We start from the raw sequence: 23,952 nt of genomic DNA, 5'->3' as shown, positions 1-23,952 counted from the left end.
CGGGGGGCGGGGAACCTTCTAAGTGAATATGTCTGAACGACTGTGGAGAAGAGAGGGAAAGGGTCAACACTGGACTGGTAACATCTGTTACCTTTCGGAGAGGGTAATGCAGGAGAAAGGGCAGTGTTCTTTAAACATCTTTGCATTATTTCACTGTTTATATGACCGACCAGGATTGGGCTCGGAGTTGGGGGTATACAATTGAATGACGCAGTGTGGGGTGCCTGGGACTGACTCAGGGCCAGTGGGGAAGTCAAAAGATTGTTACCAGGATCTAGTGTTTATTGAGCTTACCACGCGCCAGTATTAGTCTAAGCACTTGGTGTTAACTCATTTTATTCTTTAAAAAGACTTAATTTTCATAAAGCACTACTCTTATCCCGATCTTGCAGATGGGTCAATTAGGCAGGAAGGGGTTAAGTAGCTCATTCAGAGCTGCACCGTTAGGAAGTGGTGGGCGCAGGCTTGGAACCGAGCCCGGGCACCTTTGCCTTGCGCACACCGCCTCCCTGGATCCACCTTTCCTCCAGGAGTCGGCGGGGAAAGGCCCTACCAAGGGCTGGGTGTTGCAGGGCTGCGGCGGGGTGGGGCGCCCTAGCTGCAGGGGCGCTAACTCCTGCCCGGGAGAGTCTGAGACTCACTGAGTAGGTGAGCCTTGAATTGGCTCTTGCAGGGTAAAGAGGTGTTCATCAGGGAGACTGGGGGCAGGCGGGCACGGGGCCAGCACCCGAGTGCCAGGGTCGGGGCGTGGACGCCGGGCAAGCTGCGGGACTGAGGAGGAGCCCCCCGGCCGCGGCCGCTGGGGGAACCCGCCTTCGTCTCCCTGCTCCCTTTAGGTAATGGAGCCTGCGGACGTTGGTAAGTAAATATCCCCACCCCACAGTTTTAGAATCTAGACTCCCCTGTGGCGGAGCGTTTGCGTGCTGCTCGCCCTCTCCTAGTGCTGAGTAACCTCTGCGTCTTGCCCTCGGAAGAAACTTGGAAGCAGGACGCCCGGGCCGATGCTTCCTGGCCCGTGCAGGTTCTTGGAGAGATCGGAGACGGCTGCCGGAGGGAAGGGCGTGGCCTGGCAGTATTTTGGGTGCCTGGCATAGCTGCCTGCACCTGGGAGGGGGCTGGCGAAGGAACGTGCGGGACTACAAAAGTGGGACAAGTGTGGAAGGAGAAGAAAGGCAGGGGTCGGAATTCATTTAACGGACCGGTATGGGCGCGGCGAGGAGGTGGGATCCGGGGGCGAGTGCGCCTGGGCCGGGCATCCCACCTGGCCCCTTTCCTCTAGCGGGGGGGGCTCGTCCTGATCCTCGCCTGCCTCTGCAGTCGCGCCCTTTCCACGGGTGCTTCTGGACTTATGGCGAGTCCAGAATTCTCAGCGGCTGCCTTTTTTGGGAAAAAAAGACAAGTAGGAACAGGAAGGTTTCGGGTCGAACCACCTCGATCGCTCCAAGCAAAATGCCCTGAGAGCTCAGGGCCGCCTGAATCATCTTCTCTTGGCCTTGTCTGCAGGCAAGTTTAAACCCAAACAGACCCAAATTGATTTCCCCGTTGGTGCCAAAGAAAACTCGCGCCTGAAAATGGGGCTGAGCGCAGCGCCACCCGGCGGCTGTCAGGTGTTCCTGAGACTGCTTGCCTTAGAACGCAGCGCTCTGGCCCTTGGAAAAGATGTGCATGGACGTCGGTTCTTTGTGTTTGATGCTTTTTCTTAGAATTCGCTTCATATGAGGAGAGAAATGGGGTATTTGCACTCCAGGTAGTTGTTCAGTGCCCTAGCGAAACCTTAGCAGTGGCTAGGAAGAATTCGTGTGGGTTAACATTGTTCCTTGCCTTGGAGACTTCTAAGGTAGCCTCAGTTTCCTCTTCTGCACAACTGTGCACTGGCAATGATAATAATACCTATCTTATAGGGAGATTATGAGGGTAAACTGAGATGATAAGTATGATGTGCTTAACACACCAATAGAAACAGTGAATACTACTAAATAAACGTGATTGACGTTAAACGATAATGGTAAAGTTGATGACGGGTAGACCTTGCTGTGTGGCCTCAGTGCAACACTTGGGAGCCATAAGAATCCAGTCACTTCATGGCATTGACTACATGTTCACTGTGTTCTAGGAGCTTCAGGATGGTTCATGCTAAGAGCTGGACCCTGAAGAAACACTTCGTAGGCCACCCTACTAATAGTGACTTTGAATTGAAGACAGTCGAACTCCCACCCTTAAAAAATAGAGGTAAGTCATACTCATTACATTTAAGTTGGAAGAGACTATATCAGTTTGCCTTTGCTGGGTAACAAACTACCTCCACATTTATTGACTTCAAACAACAATCATTTATTAGTTCACAATTCTGTGGGTTGGCAGTTTGGGCTGGGTTAAGTTGGTGGGCCTTGTGTAGGTCTCATCTGGGCTAAATGGTTAACTTAGGATGGTCATCATTTACATGTCATGTTAGCCGGCTTTCTGCTCAGGTGCACGCCTCACTTCTCCTCTCTGTGGCCTCTCTAGCTGGCTGGTTTGAGCTCTTTGTTTTCACTGTGATTTCATAAATCTAGAGCAGCAGGAATTGGCAAGATCCAATATGCAAGCACTTTTCAAACCTCTACTTATATCATCTTTGCTAATATGATGTTCATCAAAGCAAGCCCAGATTCAAGGTATGGCAGTAGACTTCTTGATGGGAGGACGGGAAAGAAGCCCACACACAGGGATGGGTGGTATCTGTGGCCCTTGTGCAAACGGCCGCAGAGACCTTTTCAAGGCTGTGTGTGTGAAGCCTCAATGTCAAGTTAGAAGATCCCTCTACTTCCCTTGAAACTTCCCTGAAACGCATGCTTGGGTGCATTGTTCTTCCTGACTTTCGCTAGCCCATGAGGAGTATTTCCTCTCTGTCCCAGTGAGCCCCACGATGACAGTAGGGCAAGAACTGCCTAGCAGCAGTGTGAAGACCTCAGACTATCCCTGTGAGCAGACAATATCCCTGCAGAAATTGAAGGGAGAGAAATGGCGACACATCCCATCACATGTTTGGAGATAAGCTTTGCAGAGCACTTGCTAAAGGGTGTCTTTAAGGGCTATTTTCAGGTAGGTAAGCTTTGAGAAAAGGGCATGCAATCAAGTAGCATGGCAAAGTTATCGATCCCATCTAGGTTGGGATAACCTGGAACTCAGAACCAAAATTCCCGAGGATGGGTGCATGAGGGTCACTCCAGCAAAATGCATGTATTTTTTAATACTAACTGAGGCTGGTAATAAAACCCTATGTGAGCCCTGTAACACAGTGGTTACAGATGTGGCCCTGGTCAAGATACTTAACCTAAGCTTAAATAAAATGGAAACAATAATTGTTCAGAACATCGTGTGAAATAATCTATGTAAAGCATGGAGTGAGTGCTGAGTAAACAAACATAATTTTAAATTTTATTTAAAAATTTAAAAAATAATTTTTACTTCTATTAACTGGACTGAGCCCAAGGTGAGAGCTCTTCTTGGCTCTTCAGTAGGAAGCACAGATGAGAGGGCAACCCTGAAGCAGAGAGATTGTCTGTGTTTATTTAGAAGGCCAGAGACGAGGCATCAGGCCAGGGTTTCTAATTGCCTGTGGAATGCTTTATTTTGTAGAGGTCCTGCTGGAAGCTTTGTTCTTCACTGTGGATCCTTATATGAGGTATTATTTTCCTCCAGAAAATTCTTATGTTGTGCACTGGACTCTAGTTTGACGTGGTCAATCTTTTAAAATATCCAGCTGATTCAAGACGCTATGGCTTCCCCGTTTCTCCCAGAAGGATGTCAGTGATGGGATTCACGGATGCTCATCTTTTTCAGGCGAAAGTCTGAGCGGAGCAGTGAGGGATTACACTGGCCCCTTTACTTTACAACCATCCCCTATCTTCATGTGCACAATTTATCTCTCATTGGTCACCAGAATTCCTTCCCAAAAACTTAAAAGAAGAAAGAAGCCAAGCTCGAATTTCTCCATTTCACTACTGGCAAATAATTTGGGTAGAGAAAGACGCTAAGACTAAAATTAGGTTTTCTTGCCTTTCCTTTACCTATATTCTTTTAATTTAGGTAATCTGCAGTCGACTCAAACGTGTGTACTCAGTAAACAGTTCAGGGAGAGGAGAGAATACACGCTTTCACTGGCCACTGACTCAGTAACTTTTTGCCTAGGTAAACAATGCAGCCATCATTCTTTTAAATAATTTTTTTCATAGTTGATGGTAGAGATTAAAATCTAAAGTGAGGGCTTCCCTGGTGGCGCAGTGGTTGAGAGTCCGCCTGCGGAGGCAGGGGACACGGGTTCGTGCCCCGGTCCGGGAAGATCCCACATGCCGCGGAGCGGCTGGGCCCATGAGCCGTGGCCGCTGAGCTTGCGCGTCCGGAGCCTGTGCCCCGCAACGGGAGAGGCCAAAACAGTGAGAGGCCCACGTACCGCAAAAAAAAAAAAAAAAAAAAAAAATCTAAAGTGAAAAATATGTTTCCAAATGTTAACTAGCATCCCTTTTTGTGTATCTAGTGTTCTGGGTAACAAGTACCCAGTGGTACCTGGCTTATGTTTGTTTTTTTTTTTTTTTTTTTTTTAATTTTTATTGGAGTATAGTTGCTTTACAATATTGTGTTAGCTTCTACTGCACAGCGAAACGAATCAGCCATACATATACATATACCCCCTCCCTTTTGGGTTTCCCTCCCATTTAGGACACCACAGTGCATTAAGTACAGTTCCCTGTGCTATACAGTATGTTCCCATCAGTTGTCTCTTTTACACATAGTATCAATAGTATGTATGTGTCAATCCCAATATCCTAATTTCTCCCACCCCCCCGCTTTCCCCCTTGGTATCCATACGTTTGTTCTCTACATCTGTGTCTATTTCTGCTTTTCAAATAAGGTCATCTATACCATTTTTCTAGATTCCACATATATGCGTTAATATACGATATTTATTTTTCTCTTTCTGACTTACTTCACTCTGTATGACACTCTCTAGATCCATCCACATCTCTACAAATGACCCAGTTTTGTTCCTTTTTATGGTTGAGCAATATTCCATTGTATATATGTACCACATCTTCTTTATCCATTCCTCTGTTGATAGACATTTAGGTTGCTTCCAACAGTGGGGGTGGAAGGCAGGTTGCATTGGGTTATCAAATGAATGGGAAGTGAAGAAATTTGGCTGTTAAAAGAAGAGAGAGAGGGGCTTCCCTGGTGGCGCAGTGGTTGAGAGTCCGCCTGCCGATGCAGGGGACATGGGTTCGTGCCCCGGTCTGGGAGGATCCCACATGCCGCGGAGCGGCGGGGCCCGTGAGCCATGGCCGCTGGGCCGGCGCATCCGGAGCCTGTGCTCCGCAGTGGGAGAGGCCACAGCAGTGAGAGGCCCCTGTAACGCAAAAAAAAACAAACAAACAAAAAAAAAAAAAAAAAAGGAGAGAGAGAGAGACAAGGTAGAGATAGGATGAGATTGTAAGAAAGGGACAGTAAGAGAGGAGAATGTTGAGGATTCAAAAGAGAGGAAGGGCTAAGAAAAGGAGGGTAGCCTCTGAAGAAGAGAAGAGGCTGATGTCCAGATCACCTCGAGCCAGAGGATGAACACCTCTTGCTTAGAGAGAAGAGTGAGTGACGACAGGGACAGATGCTGGACCAGTCGAGAATTCCTCTCTGAGGGCCCATATTTTTCCTTGAGGAGGAGACACTAATGGCTAAGAATTCAGATGGAGAGATGTGGTAGGGTATTAAATCACGGAACATGAAACTCAATACCCCTTTGTGACCACTAACCATGCAGCATCGGACTCACTTGAAAGGAAAGGGGTTTCCCGTATCTGAATGTGCTGTCTCTTTCAGGGTTGTGGAAAGTAAGAACTCAGCCTTCCCAACAGGAACAACTGTAGTGGCTCCTTCGGCTGGACGGCGCACTCCATTTCTGATGGGAAAAACCTGGAAAAGCTGCTTGCCGAGTGGCCGGACACGTTACCACTGTCTTTGGCTCTGGGAATGGTTGGCATGCCCAGGTGAGTTTCATGGGTTTATTTCACTCATTTGAATCCCTGATATCCTGGTTTTCCAAAATGGTTGGTCCAGAACTTGATCAACGAGAAGAGACTCGAGACGTTCTAGGCTCAGGGGCTGATTAGAAAGGATGATGGGACTAAGAAGGGAAGAAGAGGGGCTAGAGTTAGCCTTGGGACTGAAGGAGAGAGAGGGGAAATCAGGTACAAAGAGAAAGTGCTGGTGAGGGGCAGCATGGGAGGGAGAGGAAGCACAGTCCCTCTCAAGCCTCTGGCAAACGGTGTGACACGAAGAAACCAGCTCCTTCTGTCCCTGGAAAGGTCTTGGCTTCACCCCTCACTCATGTCTGCCTCCGTTTCAGAGTTTAAAAAGGGAAAAGGAGTTCAGTGTACCTTGGCCTTTCTGTACTGTCTCTGATACCTCACCTCCTTTCCACATCTGAGTTTCCAGAGGTGTCAGGGGATCTGAAGTTCAAATAACTGAGATGAATCACAGTATAGTTGTACCGTCAGTGTGGTGCAGATTTAAAACACTGAAGTGTCTCTTGGCCTTATCCCTCAGGAAGACTCCTGGTCAGTTCATCCTGTGTCTGCCCTCCAGGGCCCAGCTGCACTTTGCACCTCAAGTTTTCCTCTCATGTCCTGGAGAAGCAAGGTCACCTGAATTCCCTTTGAAGTCCCCCAAATTTTCCTAGCCTGGAAAGTTTCTCTAAGTAATTTCTCCAGGTTGTGTGATCCTTTTCTTTCTTCATTCCTTCTTCCCACCCTTCCTCCCTCTTTCTTTTCACCCTTTGAAGGACTTCTAAAGAATGAAACGGAAATATATATATCCCCAAATGATCAGCCTCCAGCAAAACCAGTCCCATACCCCCCAAGTTCATACAACACACAGGATTTGAGCTCCTCAGAATTGCCACAGCCAAGAGACGACATTGTGAAATTAGAGGATGCTTAAGGCAGTAAACAGAATGACAGCCCTTTCCGGTCTGTCCTGCCTGCCTGTACCCTCTACCAGTGAGAGCTCTTCCTCTCCCACCTTGTTATCCCACCCATCCTTCTCTAAATGGTGAGCTGGGGGTAGGAGCACGGGGGTGAAGGCGGACATGAGGAAACCAAGGAGCCAGTTTCCCATGACTTAGCTGGAGAGAAAGTAATTGGTAAAACATTAGGAGATTTGAATTCTAAAAATAGAGGATAATCTATTCCTTTGTGGGTATATTTCTCATTCACCCGTTTCAAGCCCCTAAGGAGTATGCTTCTACTCCAGGTAATCAGCTTCATACCAGTGGTTCTCAAAGATTGAGGGAGAGGGGTTACATATGCCATGTTTCTAGCCTCCATGAGCAACACACCACCAATTCTTTGACAATTCCTGCCATTATGCGCCTTACCAGTGGGATGGGTCAACCCTTCCAGAATGCTGGAACTTCTGTTATAAACTATAAAAGAAGTTGAACTTTGAAACCTAGGGTCTTTCAGCTGTCCAGGCTCCAAAGATTTAACATCCTCCCAAAGTATCGCATTATTTCCTTCTATAGGATCTCTGTCTTCTTGTTAAGCTGGAAGAGTTCAAGTGTTTTGCTCTCCAACCTGTTGATTCTGTCCAGTCCCCCTTCGTCCAAAGCATACCTTTCATTTTCCCTCTAGGATTTCTTTACTGCTGGCTTCTTCATCCTATCTCCATTTTACTTTTAAAAGGAGGTGATGTTTGGGAAAGACCTTGTACATCTTAGGTCAGTATGTCTAACTGAACGCTGATGTTGCAAACATCTAGATGGGAGATTGGGGGAGGGGGTGTACGGGCTGTCATGGGTGGAATGACCCAATCTGAAAATGTACCTTCTGCTTCTCTTTGGGGGTTAGGCTAACTTGCCCAGCATACTCGGATATCAGCATTCATTAAGGCGGTGGTTCTCAGTTGCTTGCATTCATAAGAATCACCTAGAGTCCTATTCAAATTCATATATCCACATCCCAGTATTTTTGAATCAGTGGGTTTGAGGCAGGGTCTGGGAATCTAAATTTTTAATAAAGCTACAGGTGATTCTGCGACAAGTGGTGTTCCATCCATCTTTTGAAAACAGTGGGTTAAGGGAATATTAGATATTTGGATCCTCAGAAGAAGTGCTGTTTGCCTTTCACTGCTTTCCCTTCAATGTCCAACTCTAACGAGCCCTCAGATGTAGTCACGGCTGAATAAGCCAACGTGTAGTTTTGTTTTACACAGAAATGGCTTTATGTGAATTGTCTGAAATTTTTGCCAGTGGCTTAACAATCACTATAATGGGTATAAATTTCATGGGCTCAGACTCAGGGGTGAAAAAATAGAACTTAAAATTTTTCTACTCCTGTACTTCATTTCTATCTCAAGCTGGTGTAACAAAATAAAACCTCCGTTAAGCCAGTGATTTCTCCCATCATTTCAGGTTTAAAACTCATAATTTCCTTTGTCTTCTCTGTAGGGTTGATGCAAAGCTCACAGGGCTAACACAAACCCAGTAGAGGGGGGACAACTTCTTGCTTTTGATCTTAGTTGTGCGTTGGTCCCCCCCTCTCAAAGTGTAACTTTTCTCGGGCTTCCCTGGTGGCGCAGTGGTTGAGAGTCCGCCTGCCGATGCAGGGGACACGGGTTCGTGCCCTGGTCCGGGAGGATCCCACATGCTGCGGAGCGGCTGGGCCCATGAGCCATGGCCGCTGGGCCTGCGCGTCCGGAGGAGCCTGTGCTCTGCAACGGGAGAGGCTGCGGCAGTGAGAGGCCCGCGTACCGCAAAAAAAAAAAAAAAAAAAGTGTAACTTTTCTCATTGAGTCCGCAGCCACATCCCCTTCCAAGCTGGAAATCCACTGAACTGTGGTGGTTTCTTGACCTAATAATCCCCATTGGTGCTATGTGAGCTGCATCTTTGCAGGCCCACTAGTCGTTTCCCTGCAAGCTAACTTCGGCATCTCACTAGGGATGAGGTGGGGAGATTGCAGATGTTCTTTCATACCACTCTGGAGCCATGGGAAGTTCAAGGTGTTTCTTCCTGACCCTCTCAGGCCTAGACACCATATACTGTTACATCTGTTTATGATGTCATGGAGGCTTTCCCCATGAAGCTCGCCGTCTCCCTAGAACTTACATAGGAATGAGGCATAAGCTCTCTGTTCTTGGATCCCTACAGTTTAAGGGGATCTATTTTCTTTCACCCCTGAAACTTGGCCTGGGGGTGGACAGGATGCTTCCCCCCTTCCAGCCACCTCTCTGTTCCCTCCCTAGTTCCCATCATCTTTTTTCCTCTCCTGGAGGTAAAGAAGGAGGAGGTGGACCATTAGTGGCTAGTAATATCCATTTCCTATATTTTCTGTCTTTTACCTGGACCCATGGCACTGAGCTGCTGAGAAGGCCTTCAGGGTATATATAAATGAGATACAGGGGAAAGAAACAAATTTATCCCCATAGCCTTACTTTTCTTCCCTTAGCCTAAACAGCCTACTCTGGCCTGCTTGACATCTCTGGTGTGCAGGGTGGAGAAACAGTGCTGGTGAACGTGGCCGCAGGAGCAGTGGGCTCCGTTGTGGGGCAGATCGCTAAGCTCAAGGTAAGTGTCTTCCTCCATAACAAAATTTACTCAGAGCCCACAGCGTGCCCTGGGAATGCAGAGGTGAACACAGCAGACCTTTTGTCGTCTCAGGGAGTTTGGTCTACTAGTCGATTTCGTTGAGAAGCTGGAGATGGGGAATGATGGAGAAACGTGGGGGGAATGGGGAAAATGGCGCAGCAAAGATGACCTGAACATTGTAATTTGATACCACTGCAGGTCTCAAGTCAGGAATGGCCTCTGCTAGAGTAGTGAATTTGTAAGCAGTAACTATTTTCATAGTTTTTACTGAACTTTTCTTGTTACAACTTAATCTCCTTTCTTCATGATTGCCCCCAACAATTAAAAGAGGGACTTGATATCAGCCAACCAAGAGTCATCACCCACACAGCCCCATTGCAAAGGCTACTGCAGTCAGCCCAGAGCGGTGGGGCCTCAGCTTGGGAACTAACTCATGGGAGGCACGCAGGGCATGGAAACATTGCCTCTGATCTGGACAGGTGTCTGTGCTCAAGAGATCTGATTTGATGGTAGGGCTGCAAGACATCAGGCAGCTCACACATGGTCAGGATGTATCACATAGTGGAAATGTTCCAAGGTGATCTGGTTTGGCTTATCCTTTGCCAGAGGCTGGATGTTGGATGCAGGATCTAGTTTCTAGGGAAAGAGTTGGGGAGAATACAGATGAGTACAGGACTACAACCAGCAGCCAAGGGTTTGGGCTGGTCTCCAGTGCTAATGGGAGCTTGGAATACAAATAAAGAGATGAGGCTGTCATACAGGTTGCAAATTTCGCAGTTAAGGAATTACATTCGTTTTCTAATGTTAAACCATAATAGCATTCTGAAATAACCGTTATTTACCAATGGTGTATTATGAATTTATACTTTTGGATTTGATTTAATAACATTTCATATAGAATTTTTGCATCTATATTCATAGGTGAGTTTGGTTTAAAGTTTTTTGTTTGGAACTTATCAGTGTTTAGCTTTGGGTTATGCTAGACTTAACAAAATGAATTAGTAATACTTCCAAAATTCAAATTTTAAATGTTTTATTAAAACTTCAAGGGATTTTTGTTTCAAAAATTTGATAGGACATATTTTTTAATTAGGGAAGAGCCGTCTCTCTCCCTTTTCTTATCTTTTTCTTTTTTCTGGCTGTGCCATGCAGCATGTGGGATCTTAGTTCCCCAACCAGGGATCAAACCTGTGCCCCCTGCCATGGAAGCACAGAGTCTTAACCACTGGACCACCAGGGAAGTCCTGATAGGACTCATTCTTAAACCTATTCTTTTAGAAACTCCATTAGAGATTGCCATACTAAGAAGTTTGTGCTTAATCCTTGGAGGAATGACATGATTAATTCTGCATTTTAGAGAAATCTTTTTGACCCTGGGAGGTGAATAGTTCATAGGGACACAATACTAGAAACAAGAAGTCAGATTAGGATGCTCTTACAATAATTCAGATGAAAATTATGATACCCTGACAGTGAAGATGGGACGTCAGAGGCAGCTTTTAAGGATATTTGTTGAAAAAGAACAAACACCTGGTGATTGGATGTGGCTAGCAAGAGAAAGGGAAGCATCTCCTTTGACCCACATGTTTCAGGTTTGGATAACTGCGTGGTATCACCCACTACAATAGAGGATAGAGGAGGAACAACAGGTAAGAAGCAAGGGGAAAAAAAGATTCCATTTTAGACACATTGATTATGAGGCCCCTTAGGCTCTCCAAGTGAAGATTGTTATAGGTCGCTGGAAATACTGATTTGGAACTCAGGAGAGAGGCATGGCTGGAGTTAATAAACAAGGGAATCATCTGCATGAAGGTGGTAGTGAGGTCATAAGAGTAAATGAGATCATCTTATGAGAGTATAAGGTTAGAAGGCAAAAGGACCAAGGATAAGAGATTTTGCAAAATTGTTTTTTCTTGAATCATGAAGGAATGGAAAAAGCATATGGCAGTCGTTTGTACAGATACATGTACGAACCCAAAGGCCTTTCCCCAATTGAGAGTGAACAGAGGCTGATATTCTGGTCTTCACGATACATTCAGAATAGAAGAGAGCTTTCTGAAGATCTACTCTCTATGTACCAATATAAGCTCTAGTCTCAACCTGAAAGTGCTTCTCAGGATGCACTCCAGTTCCTCTATGATTAGGCAGCACCTAGTCCAACGCTTTGGGCCAAATCACAGAACACGGGGCAGTTACCAGGAGGGCTGTCTTTGATATGAGAGTCCCAGGGCAGAGCCAACATTATAGTCTAAAGAGTCACTGCACCAAGAGATAGCACGCAAGTCATTGCAAGGGAGAAGAAGCCCCAACATAAACAGGAGAGTCAAGGGCTTCCCTGGTGGCGCAGTGGTTGAGAGTCCGCCTGCCGATGCAGGGGACATGGGTTCGTGCCCCGGTCCAGGAAGATCCCACATGCCGCGGAGCGGCTGGGCCCGTGAGCCATGGCCGCTGAGCCTGCGCGTCCGGAGGCTGTGCTCCGCAACGGGAGAGGCCACAGCAGTGAGAGGCACACGTACCACCAAAAAAAAAAAAAAAAAAGAAACAGGAGAGTCAAGGCAGCAGGTTGAAATGAGCTGCAAACCACCTAAACATAGGAGGGATCGGTGGGGTGGTCAGAGGCAAGCTGAAGTGATGGTTGGGTTGTATCATAGGCTAGTTTAGGGACGAATTTCGCCTAGGGGGTCTGTTGGCCCATTATATATGTGGCTCAGCACCTAGGAGGTTGTTCTGGAGGAACCTGGCCATTCTAGACTAGGAGGATAGACTTGGCCCATGCTTGTGGTTTATAAATGGTTTCCATTTTTCTCCCCATTTAAGGCTGCAAAGTTGTTGGAGCAGCAGGGTCTGACAAAAGGGTTGCCTGCCTTGAAAAGTATGGATTTGATGTTGCCTTTAACTACAAAACAGTAAAGTCTTTGGAAGAAACTTTGCAAAAAGCCTCTCCTGAGGGTTATGATTGTGATTTTGATAATGTAAGTACAAATTGGACTTAATATCTGATTTACTAGCAAAGCAACTAAGTACTATATGAGGGAATCTACTTCTAGAGTTTCCATCTAAAAATATATGAGGAAAGCACATATGCCTTTTTTAAAAAACAGCTTTATTGAGATATAATTTACCTGTTTAAAACATAGAACTCGGTAACTTTTAGTGTATTCACAGAATTGTACAACCCTTGCCACAATTTTAGAACATTTTCATCACCCTGAAAAGAAATGCTTGTGTTCATTAGCAGTCACTCCCCTTTGTCCCCCCAAAAGTGATATTTTGTGACTGGCTTCTTACACTTAGCATGTTTTCAAGGTCCATCCATATTGTAGCATGTATCATTTTTTCATTCCTTTTTTAAAAAATTTTTATTGAAATATAATTGATTTGCAATGTTACTTCATTTTCTTTTTTTAAAAATAAATTTATTTATTTATTTTGGCTGCATTGGGTCTTTGTTGCTGCGAGCGGGCTTTCTCTAGTTGCGGTGAGCAGGGGCTACTCTTCATTGTGGTGCGTGGGCTTCTCATTGCGGTGGCACAGGCTCTAGATGCACAGGCTCAGTAGTGGCACGTGGGCTTATTTGCTCCGCGGCATGTGGGTTCTTTCCGGACCAGGGATCGAACCCGTGTCCCCTGCATTGGCAGGCGGATTCTGAACCACTGCACCACCAGGGAAGTCCCTCATTTCTTTTTATGGCCAAATAATATTCCATTGTATGGATATATCACATTTTATTCATCCATCCATCGGTTGATGGGCAATTGAGTCATTCACACTTCTCGGCTATTATGTATAATGCTGGCTATGACCATTCATGTACGAGTTTTTGTGTGGATATATGTGTTCATTTCTCTTGACTACAATCAGAATTGTTGGGTCATATGGTAACTCCACGTTTAATATTTTTAGGAACTGCCATACTATTTTGCAAAATGGCTGCACCATTTTACATTGTCACCAGCAATCTGTAAGGGTTCCAATTTCCCCAAATCTTCAGCAGAGTTTATTATCTGTCATTTTGATTGTGGCTATCCTAGTGAGTTTGAAGTGATATTTTGTTGTGGTTTTGATTTGCATTTCTCCAATGGTTAGTGATGTTGAGCATCTTTTCATGTGCTTATTGGCCATTTGTATGTCTTCTTTGGAGAAATGTTTGCTCAAATCCTTTGACCATTTTCAGTTGGGTTATTTGTTGAGTTGTCAGAGTTCTTTATATATTCTGGACCCAAGTCCCTTATCAGATACAGTCAATTCTCAGTATTCCCGGTCTATAAGTTCCTATAGAACTTTATGTTCTATAAAGTCACCACAAACACTGAACCATTGCTCCTACTGGAAGTGTGCACACACATGCACATATCTTACATAGATTACAATCTTTAGTCCTTCCTATAACTTCTCTTTTTATTTTAAAAGAGAAAATTTTTGTTTAAAAGTGTTAAGTAACTTGTCTGAGGCTGCCCCAGGACTAATCCTCCCACAGTTGGGATTCATACTCCATTCAGCTGGCCCCAGAGCTGGAGCTTCTTGAACCACTCTGCACTGCCCCCTACTGTCTTCATCCTCTGGTAATCTCGGTATGAGAGCTAAAAAAAGAAGGCAGACCCTTGGCCTTTTTTGACCTCAGCTGGGAACTTTGTGTCTCTTTTGCCACTAGCCACTCTGTGTATGTCTGCAAATGACCAGGGAAAGCTCTATGAGTATTGGGGTTATAAATAATACTAGCAAGTAGTCCAGTTCTCAATTATGGAATATACTCAAAATGAGGATCATTAGTAATAATATCTCCTGTATAGGGTTTGCAAATATTTTCTCTTATTCTGCGAGTTGCTTTCACTTTCCTTTTTTTTCTTCCACTTTCTTGATGGTGTCCTTCGAAACACAAAAGTTTTAAATTTTTGATGAAGTCCAATTTATTTTTTCTTTTGTTGCTTAGGCTTTTGGTGTCATGTCTAAGAAGCCTTTGCCTTATCCAAGGTCACAAAGGTTTACTCCTATGGTTTTTTCCTAAGAGTTTTATCGTTTTAGCTCTTATATTTAGGTCTATGACACGCTTTTTTTTTTTTTTTTTTTTTTTTTAGGTACACGGGCCTCTCACTGTTGTGGACTCTCCCGTTGCGGAGCACAGGCTCCGGATGCGCGGACTCAGCGGCCATGGCTCACGGGCCCAGCCAACTCCGCGGCATGTGGGATCTTCCCGGACCGGGGCACAAACCCGTGTCCCCTGCATTGGCAGGCGGACTCTCAACCACTGCGCCACCAGAGAAGCCCTATGACATGTTTTAAGTTAATTTTTGTGTATCGTGTAAGGGAGGAGTCCTATTTCATTCTTTTCCGTGTGGATGTCAGTTGTTCTGCACCATTTGTTAAAAAGACTGTTTTTTCCCCTGTTGAATTGTTTTGGCACTCTTGTCAAAAATCAATTGACTGTAAATGTAAGGGCTTATTCTGGACTCTCAGTTTAGTACTATTGATCTATATTTCCGTTCTCACACTGTCTTGATTGATGTAGCTTCGTAGTAAGTTTTGAGATCGGAAACTGTGAGTCCTCCAACTTTGTTCTTGATATATGGCTTCTGAGTTATTTTTCCATACTTTTAGATAAAGCAATGAGATTACTGAACTGGTCAGAAAACCCCAAATTATAATGAAGTAAAATTTACAAGTTATATAAGGTGTATTTCTACAGTCAAATGAAAATGCCTAGTTTCTAATGTCTCTTTCCAACTGCGATTTTCTGCCCTGCGGTGCTAATTTAATCAGTGTTATTGCTGCTAAAACAAGTATTGTGAAATGATCATTGTGAGTTAATGATTCTCCTGAATCTTCTAGGGTTTAGATTATTTAAAGGTTTTGGTTTTTTGTTTCCCTGTCTGTTTAGGTGGGTGTAGAGTTTTCCAACGTTGTTATCCCCCAGATTAAGAAATTTGGAAGACTTGCTATTGCTATACGTGGGCCCATCTCTACATATAACAGAACCGGCCTCCTTCCCCCAGGTAATGAGCTCACGCACATGATCACAGGTGTAGAAAGACGGGACAAGGAGGAGATTCACAGATATGGTGTAGGCCAGTGACTATCAAAGTATTTAAAAGATTTCCTAATATTCTTGATGAAATAGTATTTATTAAACTAAAAACATATAATTGTGTATATCTGTGCTAAATCAGCTTATATTGGATTTTGACATAGAGAAATAACAGGCGCTGAAAATATGGAAGAAACAGAGTTATTAAAAGTTTTAGTTTTTTACTTACTGTTTTCTGCAAAGTTGTGAAAAGCCATGATTTGATTTAGAAATAGAACACGTTGTCCTGGCTGGAAAAAATGAGGGTTCTTCAGGATATTCGAGATGTGCTGGAGGTTTGGGGGTGGGTAGACGGTGGCTTAATGTGGGTGAAGGGAAAACAGGCTGCCATTTCCTTCAGACAGTAGTGGGCAGAGTTTCCTGCAGCAGCACCAAACTGACAATTTCCACTACAAGGGAAAGGGGCATGCGTTTTCTCTCGATCCCTAGAACGTCCTTGTTTTGCTTCTCCTGTCCGCTGCCAGGCCCTCCATCCCTCACTTCTCCACTGTCTTATGCTGAGACCTTCCCCTCCCACCTCCATGCCCAAATAAGTCCAAAAGCAGTATCAACTAGAGAACTATGTTCATTAAATCTCAGTTTTCTAAGAGATGTCCTATAGGCCTCTTATTTTACAGATGGGGAGATGGATGGCCCAAAGGACCAGAGACTCTTTCAATCCTATTAGCGACAGACTCAAAATAAAAGCAGATCTTCTGAACTCCTCATACAGAGTCCTTTCTGCTACAAATGATTCTGTGCTATTGGTGAGATTACAGATTTACCTGTGGTCTAAAAATTTTAAAAAGGAGAAAGGGCTTCCCTGGTGGTGCAGTGGTTGAGAGTTCGCCTGCCGATGCAGGGGACACGGGTTCGTGACCTGGTCCAGGAAGATCCCACATGCCGCAAAAAAAAAAAAAAAAAAAAAGGAGAAAGAAGAACAAAAAGGAATCTTCCAGATTACCATCAGGATCCAGGCAACCACAAATAAATGGGTCATTTGTTCTATGATGGGCTTCACTCGTGGGAATGAAACCTTATAACTCTGCTAGTTAACAATACCTCGGCTACACTGAGACAGGTGGATGGGAGTGGAAGAGGCTGAGGAAGGCCCACTTGTAGATTCCCTGTTGGGTTGTGAAAAATCAAAGAGGCTACTTTCTCCAAGAAAGATACTCCAGGTGCACCTGGCAATCTTATTAGGGACTTTTCCCCCCCATATTTTTCTAATTGATGCTAAGCTAGCATCCTGGGAAATCTTCCTGCCAATTGAGCAGAGGTCCAGGATGCATTTTCCTGACCACAGCCCAATATTTTGGATACAGTAACTTGATCTAGGCTTTTAAGCAATTAGTCTTTGCAAGTTCAGCGGCTCAGGGCTCAGGTTTTTGAGACCTATCTGGCCTTGTGGACAAGCTGGCCTTGTCCATTCCATTTTAATCAAGTGAGATTCTGCTCTGCCTCTGATCTCCAGAAATTCTAACATATTTCACTGTTAGGAGAGCTCGGAGGCAAGTACTTGTTTCCCCCAGCTTTCATGCCACATTTGTTTTCTACTCGCAATAAAGAAACCACATCCCCATCAGCATGCACAATCCCAGAAACAGTATTTCATCCTCTTCCAAGATGAGAAAATGAGGACTCCACTCCTTAACCCAAGAGAAATATGGCTGGGGTGAGTCTTCTGGAGAAGCACTCTTTCTGCAAGACTAATCTAGCATTTGGATGTGTCCCTCTCATGTCTCACTCGTCTTGCATCAGTTTCTTTTGCTTCAGAACAAAGCCCTACTTTTCCTTCTTTATCTCTTTTTTTTTTTTTTTTTTTTTTGGCTGCTTTGGGTCTTCATTGCTGCAGGCGGGCTTTAGTTGTGGTGAGCGGGGGCTACTCTTCCTTGCGGTGCATGGGCTTCTCATTGCGGTGGATTCTCTTGTTACGGAGCATGGGCTCTAGGCGCGCAGCCTTCAGTAGTTGCAGTGTGCGGGCTCAGTAGTTGTGGCTTGCAGGCTCTAGAGCGCAGGCTCAGTAGTTGTGGCGCACAGGCTTAGTTGCTCTGCGGCATGTGGGATCTTCCTGGACCAGGGCTCGAACCCATGGCCCCTGCACTGGCAGGTGGATTCTTAACCCCTGTGCCACCAGGGAAGTCCCAAAGCCCTACTTTTCTGACTGCTGACATTGCTTTCTTCAAAGTAGCAAGTGGGAACTTGAGGCCTGAGTAATACCAGTTACGAAGGAGGCTGAAGCTAGATTCTGCCAGTCACCTGGGCTCTTCCGGCCCTGATATTCCCTGGGCATTTTCACCTGACTTCCTGGAACTTGTAAGACTATGCTCAGGTGCCATTCCCTCAGTTTCTGGTCACTTAGGATCCTTGGGAAAATAAACCAGGCAACCAATACAACCTTTTCTCTCACGCACAGAAGAGTACTATCTTTTTTACAGGCTGCAGGGTAGCCCTGTGCTTTTTCTACGCTGGTGGTTCTCAAAGTGTGGGCCCAAGACCAACAGCATCACCATCTCCTGGGGACTTGTTAGAAATACAAATCCTCGGGGCCCACTCCATCTCCACAGTCAGAAGCTCGGTGAGGGGCCCAGCAATCGCTTTTCACAAGCTCTCCACGTTATTCTGACACTTAGGGAAGTGTGAGACCCACTGTTTCAGGCTAACTCTTGGTATCTTGAAATGGCGAGGGCAGGGGCAGGTGTGGGATTTGCTGAGCCCCTTGATCTATTCTCTTCTTGGCTGGTAGGCCAGGGGAGGACACCAGTTGTTTTGCATCCGCTTTGAGAACAGAACAGAAATTGATAGATTTATGCCATAAAATGACTGTATTGAGCCATAAAGAAGAACACGCTAAGTATTGTGAATATCAGGGTATTCACCCTTGAGCAGCACAGAAACGTTTCACACGTTATCTTCAGGACCTCGTTCTGTTCCCTAGAACTGTTTGGGAAGCTTTTGGTGGACCTTGCTTCTGGCAGGTGACGGATGAACAGTTCCTGGCTGCCCGGCCTGTACAAGGACTCCACGTGTGTGTCGGTTTCCCATGGCTGCTGTAACTATTACCACAGACTCAGTGGCTTAAAACAACACAAATTTATTGTCTTACAGTTCTAGACGTCAAAAGTCTAAAATGGGTCGGCAGGGCTGCATTCCTTCTGAAGGCTCAAGAAGAGACTCGTTTCCCCGCCTTTTCCAGTTCTAGAGGCCGCCTGCGTGCCTTGGTTCACAGTCCCTTTCTGCATCTTCAAAGCCAGCAGCACTGCATCTCCAAATCTCCCTCTCTCTCTCTCTCTCTCTGTCTCTCTCTTGCTCTCTCTCTTTCTCTCTCTCGCTCTGATCTCTGCTTCCATCATCACATATTTTTTCCCGACTCCAATTTTTCTGCATCCCTCTTTCCCTTACAAGGGCCCTCGTGTGGGCCTACCTGTATAATATAGAATAATCTCCCCATCTGAAGGTTCTTAACTTAGTCATATCTGCAAAGCCCCTTTTGCCACGTAAGGTAACATATTCGCAGGCTCTGGGAATTAGGATGCGGACGTCTTTGGGGGCCATTATTCTGCCTACCACAGAGTGCATGTTGATTTGTGGGCAGTCCCGTGGGTCAGAAAGGGTGGAGGAAACAGAAGGGAGCGCACTGGGAGAACTCTGACACGCCTCGTACCACCTGTGTTTTCACCACGGCCACCCGCCTGGGCCCTGCTGCCCAAACCCTCCTGTTCACAGGCCCACCCCGGAGGCCGTCATCTTTAAGGAGCTTCACTTCGAAGGCCTCCCCGTCTACTGCTGGCAAGAAGTCCGCCAGAGGCTCTGAAAGGCTTGCTGACAGGGGTCTCAGAGGTGAGAAGCTCCAGGGCCGCTCCTCCACCAGATCCCCTTCCCTTTGGATGCTGCAGATTTCATTTCCACTGGGAATATGGGTTCATCTCACTGCTCCCCCTTTTATAACAAAATACCTGGAAGTCTTGTCTGCACTCACTGTCTGCAGCCCCTCTTTCCATTCTGTCTTAAACCCGCCTGTCGGGTTTTGCACTGTCGCCATTCCACCAACACAGCTTTTGTCAAGGTCGCCGATGGCCCTCACACTGTGGACTCCAGTCATCGGCTCTTAACATCATTTGGCTGTGGAGGGTATTTGACAGAGAGCATCGCTCCCTCCTTGCTTCCTTTGGCTTCCCTTGGCTTTTGGTTTTCCTCACTGATTGGTCCTCCTCAGACTCCTCTGCTAGCTTCTTTTCTTCTCTCCAAATTAATAACAGTGTCCCAATGCATGGTCCCTGGGCCTCTTCTCTCCTCTGTCCACACTCTCTCAGCCCTTTGTTATCTCATCCATGCTCTTGCTTTTATTTTCATTTTTGGCGGTACGCGGGGCTCTCACTGCTGTGGCCTCTCCCGTTGCGGAGCACAGGCTCCGGACGCGCAGGCTCAGCGGCCATGGCTGACGGGCCCAGCCGCTCCGCGGCATGTGGGATCCTCCCGGACCGGGGTGCGAACCCATGTCCCCTGCATCGGCAGGTGGACTCTCAACTACTGTGCCACCAGGGAAGCCCCACGCTCTTGCTTTTAAATATCAGTATGCTGACAGCTCCCAACTGTCTGTCTCCAGCCTAGATCTCTCCCCTGAGCTCTAGACTGTTCAGCAGCTGTGCTTGGATGTGCGATACGCTTCTCCATCTCTGTCTTAAAGTGTTAAAAACCGAAAACGTCTTGATCTTTCCTGCCAAACTTGCTCTATATATAGACCGCACCGTCTCAGTTATGACAACCTTTTTAGTTGCTCAATTCAAAAACGTTGAAATTATCTTTGATTCCTTTCGTTCTCTCACATCCATGTCTAATCTGTCGGCAAATTCTGGTGGCCCAACCTCGGAGATACATTCAGAATCTGCCCTGTTTCCCCTCCTCCACTGCCACCATCCTGGTCTAGGCCACCATCTTGTCTGGCCTGGATGTTGTGGTGGCCTCTAAGCTGCTCTCCCACTTTTTCACCCCTACAGACAATTCCCAACACAGCAGCCAGAGTGATCTTTTAAAGCATAAATCACACCAAGTCATCTTACGCTCAAAACCCTGCAAAGCTCCCCATTTCACTTAGAATAAACCCTGCGAGGCTGGACACTATCTGGCCTCCGTTACCTCTCTAGTTTCATTGCTTACTGTCTCTCCCCACACCCCTCCACTTCTCCATAACTGCTTACTTAATTCTCACCCCCTCCTTCAAGTTTTTGCTGAAAACTGCCTTCTGAATGAGGACGCTTTGAACATGACCCTATTTTATATTGCAATCCCCCTTCACTGGTTGAGCCTCCTTATCTTACTTTGATCCATAGCAATTATCATCTTTTAACATAATATACACTATAATTCACTTAATTGTCTGTCTCCCTCCCATGAGAATGTAACCTCCCCGAGGGCAGCAATATTCACGCATTTTGTTTGCTGATGTATCCACACCACCCAGGATGGTCTGAATAGGCACTAGGTGAACATTGTCAAGATGAAGGAGTGTTAGAGGGGCGTATATTTTGCCATGGCTCTTCCAGGTCCTAGAGTGGAGTCGTCTTATAGCCATGCCTTATAGATCCAGAGGAAGAATCCAATCGCTTTGTCCTGAGCTGTGATCATTTTCCCACCTTACGCCATGTGGAGTTTTAGTCAACAGAAATCTGAATAACCGAGGTGGCATGATTTTCGTTTCCCAGGAGAAAAGTGGTACCATACTTCCTAACCCCTGGCTTCCTGATCATTTCCAAATTCAAAGACATAGATGGCTCCCCTGGCATCCCCTGGAGCTTGGCGTTTTTCCCAGTCTAACACTCTCCGAGTGCTGGGCTGGGCTCTTTCCAGGGAGCTGGGAAGAGTGGGATGCGTTTAGAGTTCCCAGTGTGTAGCCTCTTTGTCCCTGTTGGTGAAATCAAACGTGATCACAGCTGACAGCAGACACCACTGTGCTGGTGTCCCAAATGCTTTCTTCCTACAAAGTGAACCTAATTATAATTTTGTTCTAAGTAACTAGTGAATTGGTTTAATTTCTCTCTCATCTACTTATTTCTTTCTCATCCCTCCCCCTTTCTTTTTTTTTTTTTCTTTGTGATACACGGGCCTCTCACTGTTGTAGCCTCTCCCGTTGCGGAGCACAGGCTCTGGACGCGCAGGCTCAGCGGCCATGGCTCACAGGCCCAGCCGCTCCGCGGCATGTGGGATCTTCCCGGACCAGGGCACGAACCCGTGACCCCTGCATCAGCAGGCGGACTCTCAACCACTGCGCCACCAGGGAAGCCCCCTCCCCCCTTTTTAAATACACTTTTTATTTTAGAATAGTTTTAGAGTTACAGAAAAATTCCTGAGAGTAGAGAGTTCCCATATACCCTGTATTCTATTATATCCTAATTTCCCATATTATTAACATTTTATATTAGTATTCACCCTCTACTTTTAACCTCTAAACTTTTGATTATAGCTTTTGACCCTTTCCAGGTTCTTGGCCTCTTCAAGCACAGGAATGAGCTGGGGCTTTCTATTGATAGTTAAGTGTTCAAATCCCAGCTTCCCTACATACTAGTTGAGTGACCTCAAGCAAATAAATAGTCCCTCCATAAATCCATAAAGGATGCTAAACCATCACTGGATACATTAGGGAAAAATAGTATAAGGTGACTTAGGTCTCCACATAGGACCTCTTTAAAATAATGTGAGAATGTGAATTAGTTCTATTTAGTAGACTGTGCCTTGTAGAAAAAAGAGAAATGAAAATCCTTCTTCACTAAATGAACTCTTCCCTCCCACACTCCTAAATGAATGTTAAACACTTACTGAACAAATCTTGGCTTGAAGGGAAGACATATTTTTAGACTGCCATCGTATTTACATTTCCTGAACAGGTTCTGCCTCTTCAGGGGTCAAACAGAGGTAATGATGCTACAGCATTGGGCTACTGGAAAGATGAACACAGATGATACCCTGCAAGGATGTCCCCTGCTCCATATGCTTCCGCCTCTTCTGAGATCATTACATTATTAAATTTTTTGTTCAGTTTACTTAGAAATTAGTTAATTGCTTCCTTGTGACATTTCTCGTATTGTTATGCTGTGATCTGACGCCCATTATTAAACTCTTATGTGTGCTGTAATCTGTTACATACACTGTGTATGTGGGTCATGCCCCCCAAATGACTATAAGTTCAAAGAGGACAGGCTCTCCACTTCCTAGTTCCAAGTTTCCCATGATGTACTGATAAATTTGTTGCTACAGTGAGAAGAGTATATAATTTAGAATATGAAATTAATCTATTATGTTTGTTGTTGTTTTGATACAGGGTAAAATCCAGTACCATGAACACATCACTGAAGGATTTGAAAGCATGCCAGCTGCATTTATGGGAATGCTGAGAGAATTGGGGGAAGCAATAGTGAAAGCATGAACAAAAATGACACATGGAATCTCGAAATCATTTGGATGATTATTTAGTTTCTTTATAATCATTTAGTAAAAGGTATGCTGTCTTCATGATCTAAAAAACATTCATTGTAATGCATCTGATCTACCTAATAAAATACATTTAAGTGGAATATAATTAGCAAGAGAGAGGGAAAATTTCATATTGAACAATGGCCAAGTGAACTTACTGCCTGCTATAGTTCCCTCAGGGTTGTGGTAGAAAATAATGGCTCTCGAGTCCAAAAGTTTACTGCTTCTGTGACCTTGAACTTCTGATTTTTCATCTGTAAAGTGAGGACAGTAACATCTGCTTCACATACATATTATACATTTATTTAAAACACCAGCATAACACGTGGCATATATTAGGTACTCAGTAAGTGTTAGCTACCTCCCTGCAGAAATCAGTGAATTTGAAGTCAAGATCACCACCCCTATGGCTTATGGTTACACAAGGAGAAATAACCATTGCTGATGTACACGGACTCAGGGGAGCCCCCATTGGTCCTCTGTGGGCAGGTCTAACGTGGCAGACCAAGGAAGGAATCTATCACTCACAACAGCTACAAAAAAAGATAACATATGGGAATCTTTATAAGCCAACAAAAATGTGAGAGATTATTATGAAGAAAGCTTTGAAACATGACTAAGAAACACAAAAGAAGACTGAACATATGGAAGTTACCATGCTCTTGGACTGGGAGATTCAGTATCATGAAAATGTCAGTTCTGTCGATCAATTCTGCTACCAAATAGAGGAGGGATCAAATTGGAGTACAAGGAAAAAATAAGAGAAAAAAGTGCGATTGTGTGTGTGTGTGTATAAAACCTCTGGAAAGATGT

General features: G+C 45.3%; 1 protein-coding gene across 7 annotated transcripts in view; it reads left to right on the top strand.

Moving 5' to 3' along the window:
* The first annotated feature begins 513 nt into the window (after positions 1-513).
* Positions 514-23,952, top strand: part of PTGR1 (prostaglandin reductase 1) — a 45,058-nt gene continuing 21,619 nt past the window's right edge. For 2 of the 7 annotated variants that reach the window (XM_073806398.1, XM_073806396.1), the window contains exons 1-3: positions 9,476-9,590; positions 15,487-15,601; positions 22,988-23,164. Coding sequence is in view for 1 of the 7 variants with exons in the window: in XM_073806403.1 (XP_073662504.1) it covers positions 2,124-2,229; positions 3,619-3,664; positions 5,848-6,014; positions 9,472-9,476 (324 nt within the window). In the remaining 6 variants the exon portion in view is untranslated. The other 5 variants (XM_073806403.1, XM_073806397.1, XM_073806401.1 and 2 more) reach the window with 5 other exon arrangements.

Source organism: Tursiops truncatus, chromosome 6, assembly GCF_011762595.2.
Source record: "Tursiops truncatus isolate mTurTru1 chromosome 6, mTurTru1.mat.Y, whole genome shotgun sequence".
Taxonomy (NCBI): Eukaryota; Metazoa; Chordata; class Mammalia; order Artiodactyla; family Delphinidae; genus Tursiops; species Tursiops truncatus.
This window is presented reverse-complemented; position numbering and strand designations above follow the sequence as displayed.